The following is a 9571-nucleotide window of genomic DNA, read 5'->3' on the forward strand; positions in this document are numbered from 1 at the left end:
GGCTACTCCACCTCCACATCTAGTGCTCCGCTAGTTCTTTGTTCTAGATCGGTGATCTCGTATGCGTGGATACCAGTAGAGGGATCGTTACTTCAATCCTAGACCATGAGGAGAAAATTGTCGCGGTTGGGGATTTAATCCTATATGCAGGAATGTGCATCAACTATCTTCACCAACCTCTAACCTCTGCTATATTCATTCAGAAATATTATATTAGACCTATTTGCATTTTCGTAGTGATCATTGGTTTGTGTGTAGGACAGATTTTATTAAGTTTTCCACTACTATTCCTAATAGAAAGTATCACACGGGCCATAAGTGTGCTCCTTCTGCTCAGTTTCCACTCATTGAAGATTTGTTGTTGATGCTGGATATCAAAATTGGAAACAAATACTGAACCTAAAAACAATAGCTCTGACCGTGACTCTGAAGGATTAATGCATATGTCTGAATGTGCTACAGCCGGGGCAACCACTACGAAGACCACCATGGTGCATGCTATGCTGAATGGATATCAGGTTCTCATCCTGGTGGATCGTGAAGCTCCAGGAATTTCATCAGTGAAGACATGGTTTCTAGAGTTCAGGTTCCAACCATTCCTGTTGCCACATCTAGTGTGACAATTGTTGATGGGTGGACACATGGCCATCTCCAAACTAGTACCAGTTGCGATGTGGTATTGTCAGGGCCACATATTTACTACTGACCTATGTGTGTTGCGACTAGGGTGCTATGACCTCATCTTGGGCTTGGAATGCTTGGAGTCATTGGGTCCAATGTGGATTGACTAGCTGAAGGAAGTTTAGGATTCAAGAAAATTGGATTTTCTTGAAATGTCCAAAATAACATAAAACAACAACTGACTCTAGACGCCGAGTTAATAGGTTAGTCTCGAAAGCTGATAAAATGGGTGCCAAAAATATACAATTATGACATAAATATAGCATGAAACAAGAAAAATTATAGATACATTTGAGACGTATCAGAGGCACATGAGGATGTTGATTAGTAAGTATGCCAACCCTGGTTTGGATATGCGTTTTGTAGTAGTGAAAGAACGGTGTTATGCATTCTTTAGGGAAAAAATTATGTTTTTAGCTTTCAAGTTTTTTTTAGAATCAGCTTTCAAGGGTTAGCAAGAACACAATCATTGAGATATTTTTAGCCTTTTGTTTTTAGCTTTTCTAAGTAAATTGTTTGTGTTTGTAGGTATGACAATGCCATCAAAATATGTTATTTCCCTTGAAACACATAGATAATTAAGGATGATTAATTAGCACATCAATGTTGTTCAAATATGGGGTTCCAATATACTTAGGCATAAATTAATGCTAGTTAATGGTTCCAACTTATTCTAAGTTTTATGGTATTTGTGTTTTCTTAATTTTCTTTCCAATTTATTGGCAGGAAATGAATTTTATGCAATTTTCATACTTTTTAATGGTTTCAAATAGTTGTTCTTCTACTTGATTCGGATAATACCTCAACATTATTTTGGATTCCAACTATAGAAACTTATATTTTAGATTATAATTATACATTCAAGATAAACACTACGCATGATAGGATATCTCTCTATGTATGGTCCTTATTTATTGCATTAGCATTATACTCCACATTGCAGTCTATAGTACTCTACAGGTAGACCTATATATGAGGCTAGGGACTGCCTTTAGTCACAATCATCTTCCACATACTTCGAAAAGGATATCAACATATCATAAGTACCAACCATGGCCAAGAACCATCTCCTCCTCATCCTCCTTGTGGCTGCCTCTGTTGTGGCCTCTCCAGCCACCGTCACCTCGAGCAGCTCCCCCTCTTCAACAGCATATGAGCTGCTAGAGAAGTACGGCTTCCCGCGAGGAATCCTCCCGGAGGGTGTTCAAGACTATTTCCTCCACCCAGACGGATCCTTTGAGGTCTCCCTCCACGGCGGTTGTGAGATCAATGTTGGGGGATTCACTCTCCGGTACGAAGGAAATGTGCATGGCAACATCCAGTCTATGTTGATTAACGCGTTGACCGGGGTGAGCGTCAAGGTTGCATTCCAATGGGTTAGCATCAATGCAGTTGAACGGCATGGTGATCAGCTCGTCTTCAATGCAGTCGTTATATCAAAATCGTTTCCTGTTAACAACTTCTCCGTGAGCCCGCGCTGCAGCCGAATCCCTGGAATTGCAAAGTAGATTAATGGGTTAGCAACAAAAACAATTGCTTCTTGATTTTGTTAGATCAACGGGCTCAATTGTTACTTTATTCTTGTGGTTTTGTCTATTGTGACTTGTTATGTGTATTTTGCTTCAAAATTATTATCAATAAAATCACAAATCTTACAAAAGGAGTCCCTTTCTATGAAATATTAGGCATAGTTTATGTTACTCCTGAAAAAGGGGTAGCAAATCATGTTCCAGCCCTTCACAAAGAAATCACCGAACCATGGAAATGTATACAACATTTCCCTAAAGGCATCTCTAACATGAACCCTTAAAAGGGACACGCTAGCCGTCCACGGACCACGTCCGAAAGCGTCTGTGGGCATGATAGAGGAACCAACCATCCAACCCTACACCTCAAATGCCCGTCTTTATTAACATAAAAAAGTTAGCATTAACCTTCTGCTAAACAACCTAACCTAGCCTTCCACCAAATAGTTGATCATGCACAACAACCATCTGCCAAATAGTTGTTCATGCACGAGGCCTTCCGCCACTTCTCATGCACTTTCTGCCATGCTCATGCTCATGCATGCGCATGCACATCCACATGGATTCTCATGCACAACCTTCCGCCATGTCTTCTAATCCTGAAAAATCGCCTTCGCCAAACAAAGCAACAAGAAACAACAGCCTTCGGCCAAATCCTGTAAAAAATGAAACAACATGCATGAAAAATCATGGCTTTTGATTGACCAAACGGATGTCCGAACACCTGCAGACGTCCTGCAGGTTTGGTTCCGGTTTGTGAAATTTTGGACAAGAGGACGCGTTCGTGGACATATACAGGTCCACATTGGATGAAAAATGCGTCGGGATAGTTCGGTCCGGACCAGGGGCGGGGGCGGGCCCAAGACAAAAATGATTCGGTGTCCACATGTTCATCACTTATGCTAAGAAACAGACAAATGCTATACAAAAAATGACAAACTTAGCAAATTAAAATGTCTGGCGATAAAAATACTTACCAAAATAAAACCTTCCAGTGGAAATACTAGTCGATTTTATAAAGTTTAAAAATAGTAATGCGTAAATACTCCAAACTAGGAAAAGAAAGATGATAAACAAACCTGAAAAGTCACTTCCAAAGTAGGAGGATCGCAATAATTCAATTCTCAAACAAATGTGTATCGCCATAAAATATTAAAAAAATCAAATAAACGTGAATAAGTCCCAACTCTTGTAAAAACACAATAATCCAATATGCAATTGTGATATCTTTAAGATTTGAAACCCCAGCCATATTTTTTGTCTCTTGGGAAGCAAATTCTCGAGAAAAAAAGACACACACTTGAAAGAGCTTGAGGGTTTGTCTTGCCGTACTTTTCTCACTCCAGGATCTAGGTGAGTGGGTGATACTTCTCAAACCTATCTTCAATTTTCGGTTATTTCATATTATTATAAGATTATTTTTAAATATTTTTATAGCAATTTTATTATTTTTTCTGGAGTAACTTATTTTCGCCTATAATTGTAAATCGAGAAACCCTTGGTACTATTTTTCTCCCATTTTTTGCGCCTCCGCAAGTTCATGTTCCGAGGAGATCCAATCTGGAGCCATGTTTCGGCATCCTGCCAAAGAGGGGAATCCAAAACCGGAGCCATCTTCATCAATATTCCTGCCACCATGGACATGTGTGAGTAGTTTCCTTAGGACCTTAGGGTCCTTCATGTTACATCTTGTGTGGGTCCAACCGTTTCCCCGCGTCCCCTGCGCCCGGGCGACTCGGGGGCGATACCTCCAACCCTAGCGCGCCACCACCAGGCCGTCACATCCCCTGCGCCGCCGCCGGAGAACGCCGCCGGCCTAAGCCCGCGCAGCCGACGGCGGTGGCGGGGCTTCTCCTCGTGGCTCCCCTGCGTCCGTGGGCGGCAGCTCTCCGCGGGATCTGGCGATGCTCCGGGAGCGCATGTGCCTTGGTGTCCAGATGCGCGGCGGCGGAGCTCGGCGAAGGGTGGTGGGGCGCGGTGCTGGTGCTGATTGTGCGCCATTTGCGGCCGTGTCGGACGCGGCCGGCAGGACGAGCATTGTCCAGGACGTTGGCACGCGTGTTGGGCGTTATCTCATGGGCGTATGCTACATCCTTTGGTAGCGCTTGGGGATGGGTCATTCGGACCTTTCTCTAGCGACCTCGCCTACTGTCGTCGGCTCGTTGCGCAAGATGCATGCATTCTTGGTGATTGATGTGATGGGGAGGGCTTGAGGGAAGCTGGGAAACCCTATCTCGGCTTCGTGCGAGCGGCGACGACGACGCCCTTGGGCGCCGTTATCCTTGTCGAAAGGCGTCGCTACATTGCTTCCCTCCTCCCCTCATGGTCTTTTTTCAAGAGAAATGCTTGCTCCCTCGTGGGACAGACAATGGCGGCGATTTCCTCGTTGTTGACCTTCTTGGAGGCATTGTCTTGGAGCTGACTCGATTGTCAGGGCAAGCGGTAGCTTGTTCAGCATTGCTTCGGAGTGAGATCTATGGACAGTGGCTTGATGCAGAGGACATGGATGTGCATCGGCAGCGGTGGATTTTCGGCTGGGCTGAGAGTCTCTGGTTGTGAGACGACGACGGCCATGATCTCATATGCAAGTGTGCGGGCAACAGTGTCTGCCTATCGCGTCATGGTATGGCGGTTTACCCCTCAGGCGCATAGGCGAAGACGTGGTCCTACACTGCTAGGTGATGGCCGAGATGGGGCCGGGAATCTTGGATCTTCAGATCGGGTGGCAACGACGAGTTTGTTTTGCTGCATGATTCTGTCGCAAAGGACGAGGACGACGAAGCATGAGGATGGCGTGAAACTATTGGAGCTTCCTGATTTGGGATTTGATGGTGTGGGTGACCATCCTCCCTTGATCTTTGTTGCAAAGTCCGACGGTGACCTTCATTGTTTGGAGTTCTTGGTGGCCACCAGCTCTTGTCGTGGCTTGACTGTCTGCTTGTGCGAGCATGGGCTTTAGTTGCGTGCCACCACACGTCATGACCATGCTATGTATGTAGCTGCTGGGATCGTGGAAAGTGGTGGCGATATCATTGCTGATGTCAAAAGATGATTGGTGTGGATATGGTTGCTGTTATAGATTGTTGATCACTGATTTGATCGCTTTGGAGTTTTTTTTCTTTGTTTTAGTCCGCTAAGGCATAGCTTTGTTCATGTTTGACTTTGCTAGTTACCGGTGTGATTTTTGTGTGTGTGTTGGTGTTGGTTGTGTGCATCCTAACTATGCAGAGGCCGGGTATGAGCTCATTGTGTTTGTATTCACTTGATGCTTCATTTTGAGTTAATAAAATCCACCCTTTATCGAAAAAAGAACCTTAGGGTCCATAGCAGTAGTTAGATGCCAACATCTCTCCCCTGTGATTTAATATAAAGTTTTTGTGAGCTTCCTCACATGATCGGGATCCATATGATGTAATCGGAGGTTTTGTTTGTTGGGATGAGATGAATTGTCACTTTGTGGTCAAAGTATTCATTGAATTATATTGAATCTCTTGAAGTTTCTTTGTTGTATAATTAAGCAGCTATGTATGATTTCCGATCAATTTGTTATCTCTGGCCAAGATTGATAGGTAGTTCTTCAGAGGACGTGGTGCATAGTAGTGGGTACAATCTTGTAGTAAATTTGATCCCGGTGGCAATAATGGATTGAACATGTATTGTATTGTTTCCACTATGTATAAAACAATGATTTATTTATCGCACTTAGATGATAATTTTATTGTCTATATTATGTCATCATGCTTATTGCAATTCTCTGTTTGTTACGAACTTAATACTTCGAGATGCATGCTGGATAGTGGTCTTGTGGTGGAGTATAGTTGTAGATGCAGTTGGATAATGGTCTACATATCACGGACGTAATGCCTATACAAGATTATGCTATGAATGATCATTGTCATAAATATAAACATTGCAATTTGATCACTGCCCAAGTGTAATTTGTACCACACCAGACTTATCTGCCTTGAGATATGCCACTAGTAAACCTATGGCCCAGGGGTCTATTTTCCATTACTCAAAACATCAAGAAAAAAGCTATTCTTTGTTGTACCGTTTATTTTATTTTAGCTATGTATTAGTTGCTACCATGTTGTGCAATTTACCCTTGTAATTAGCAGGACAAGAAACTTGACAACCTTCCTGAAACGTTGGGGGCAGTAGCGTTTTGTGTTTTATGCACATTTACCCATGACTTTGTTTGCTGGAAGAACCTCTTCTATAGTTCGATAAACCTTAGTTCTAAAATCGAGAGAAATACTTATTGCTAGGTTACTTCTCCCTTACACTCAGGGGTTACTCAACCACTCTTACCAGAGAGCAAGTAGTGGAGTAATGCAAGAGTTGCACGCCGTGATGCTTTGATGGAGAGTAGCGAGGTGGGCGACAAGGAGACGGCGACAACCTTGTGAGGAATCAACTAGGGGGCGAGAGCCCGCAGGGCTGGAGGCGAGGCCAATTCCTATTCGGCGCCCGCTACACTTATAGGCAAAATGGAAAATGGCGCACAACCCTAGCATGTACACATGTTTCCTAAGTGGGCCAGCTCATCATGTTACCAGTTTTACACACCAGTTTTGTTTCTTTCTATGTTTTTTCTCTGCGTGTTTCCCCCGGTTATTGTTCGGTTTTTCTTCGTTTTTGTTTTATTTTTCGGTTCTCTTTTTTATTCTCGTTTAACATTTTTCTGAACCAATGATCATTTTCACAATGAACTTTCAGATGCGCGAATATTTTTCCAAATTCATGAACTTTCTCCAAATCCGTGAGTTTTTTCCTCCAATTTGTGTACTATTTTCAAATGCATGATTTCACATTGATGAACTTTTGTTCAAATCCATGAATTTTTCTACATTGGTGGACTTTTCAAAAAAGTGATTTTTTTTCAAATTTGTGATTTTATTTTGCAAAATCATGGATTTTGTTTGCATAATCATGATTTTTCATACTTGAATATTTTTAAATATGTGAATTTTTCAATTTAGGAGCATTTTTTTAAATTTGTGAACTTTTCAGGTTTTCTGAATTCCTTTAAAATTCATGAATCTTTTCAAATTTGTGAACTCTTTTCAAATTCATGAACTATTTTTCAGATTCGCGTAGTTTTTTTTTTAAATTGTGATATTTTTCAAAGTAGTGAATTTTTTTCAAATTCATGAACTCATGAAGTTTTTTTAAACCCACAAATATTTTCAAGTTCATGATTTTATATCAAACTAATGAATATTTTTAAATTTTGTAAACATTTTTTCATATTTATGAATTTTCGTGAACTAGTTAAGAACCTGGTTAATGGCGAATGGCCATGGTAAACGGTCAATGGTGGTGAATGGCCATGGTCAACGATCTACCAGCGAGCTAGATCGAGCGACCTAAGCGAGATAGAGTTCTATCTTGCTAAAGTGAATGGCCCCGTGTGGAAGCTACTGGGCCGTCCCTTAGCGCTCGTTTAAAAGAAAGGGAAAAGAAAATGGGAGAATATGTGAACTTTTTTTCAATTTAGGAGCATTTTTTGAATTTGTGAACTTTTTTCAGGTTTTTTGCATTCTTTTAAAATTCATGAATATTTTAAAATTTGTGAACTCCTTTCAAATTCGTGAACTATTTCTCAGATTCGCAAAGTTTTTAAAAAAATGTGAAATTTTTGAAAGTAGTGAACTTTTTAAAATTCATGAACTCGTGAAGTATTTTTAAATCCACAAAGTATTTTCAAATTCATGATTTTTTTAAAACTAATGAATATTTTTCAATTTTGTAAACATTTTTTCATATTTTCGAATTTTTGTGAACTAGTTAATAACCTGGTTAATGGTGAATGGCCATGGTCAACGGTCAATGGTGTTGAATGGCCATGGTCAAAGGTCAACCAACGAGCTGGATCGAGCGACCTAAGTGAGATAGAGTTTGTCTTGCTAAATTGAATGGTCTCGTGTTGTAGCTACTAGGCCGGCCCTTAACGCCCGTTTAAAAGAAAGGGAGAGGAAAATGGGAGAAACTAGGGTTCGATCCCGAGCCGCTTGGCTGACAGGCAACATTGCTAGCTACTAGGCTAGCATGTACTTCGTGTAAACTACTAGGGCGCGACATAGTTGAGGGTACAAGAGCCGGTTTTGTATTTTTGTTTTGCATCCTTAATTTCTTTCTTTGTTTTCACTGTTTTCACTGTTTTTTCTCTTATTTATTTTTTATGTTTAATTCAATTTTCTCTGGGTTTTTTAGTTTTTTTTTTTGCCTTAGTTTTTCATTTTGTTTTTTCATTGTTTCTTTCATAGTTTTTATTGGTTTCCATACTTTTTTTTTATCATTCTTTGTTTCTTTTAGTTTTGACTCTACATTTTCTTATATGTCAAGATCATTTTTCTATTACAAGTTTAACACTTTTCCGATATAAATTGAACAATTTTAATACATGATCAACATTTGTTTACATATTTTGCAAATGTTCAAAAATACATCATCAACATTTGTTCAAAAGTGTTGACTATGTGTTAATACTTTCCAAATACAAGATTAACATTTCTTTAACACATAGTCAAAAAAAATTCTATATATTTTTAGAATGCTTGATTAACATTTTTAAATAAAGATTAACATTTTTTAATACATGGCAAATATTGTTTCTATACACATTTAATATTTTTCAAATGCCTGATTAACATTCTTGAAATACTAGTTCAACATTTGTTCAAATGCTTGATTAACATTTCTGCATGCATGATCAATTTTTTCATCATTTGTTAATACATGATCAACATTTTTTCTATACACATTTAACATTTTTCAAATGCTTGATTAAAAAAATTCAAATACATGTTCAACATTTTTTCAAATGGTCGATTATCATTTTTTACGTGATCAATTTTTTCATACACATTATTTTTTGTATACATTTTCTGTACATTTTCCGTATACGTAATAAACATTTTCTCTATATGCATTTAGCCTTTTTAAATGCTTGGTGAACATTTTTTTCAAATTTTTTTGTAGTGTTTTCTGCAATATCTATTTTAAAATAATTTAATACATAAAAATAAAGTAAAAAAGATAACAAAAAACCTAAAAGATGGGAAAAAACAAGGTTGTGGCATCCCACGTGTCTGGCCGGTCCATCTTGCTCTCCACTTCAGCGATCGTTCCCTAGGTCTCGCTAGAAGCGAGACATAGGGGCGTCGAAGCAGCTGTCCAAGCGCCGTCGAAGCAGCGGTCCAAGCGCCGTATAGGAGGCGAGCGAATCTACTCCACATGCCAGATCAATCAATCTATACCTACTAATAAAGGAAATATTATTTCTACCTGTCCATCATGATTCTTACAGAAAACGTCCTACAGTTTTTGAAATCAACTTGTGGTCCTTTTGTAAGTGAGAC

General features: G+C 39.8%; 1 protein-coding gene across 1 annotated transcript; it reads left to right on the forward strand.

Annotated features, from left to right (window-relative positions):
* The first annotated feature begins 1690 nt into the window (after positions 1 to 1690).
* LOC119293405 lies at positions 1691 to 2290 on the forward strand. The gene has a single exon (XM_037571895.1). It carries the CDS (start codon positions 1734 to 1736, stop codon positions 2187 to 2189), a length of 456 nt encoding a protein of 151 aa, XP_037427792.1. The 5' UTR covers positions 1691 to 1733; the 3' UTR covers positions 2190 to 2290.
* Positions 2291 to 9571: the final 7281 nt, after the last annotated feature.

This window comes from Triticum dicoccoides, chromosome 4B, assembly GCF_002162155.2.
Source record: "Triticum dicoccoides isolate Atlit2015 ecotype Zavitan chromosome 4B, WEW_v2.0, whole genome shotgun sequence".
NCBI classification, from domain to species: Eukaryota; Viridiplantae; Streptophyta; class Magnoliopsida; order Poales; family Poaceae; genus Triticum; species Triticum dicoccoides.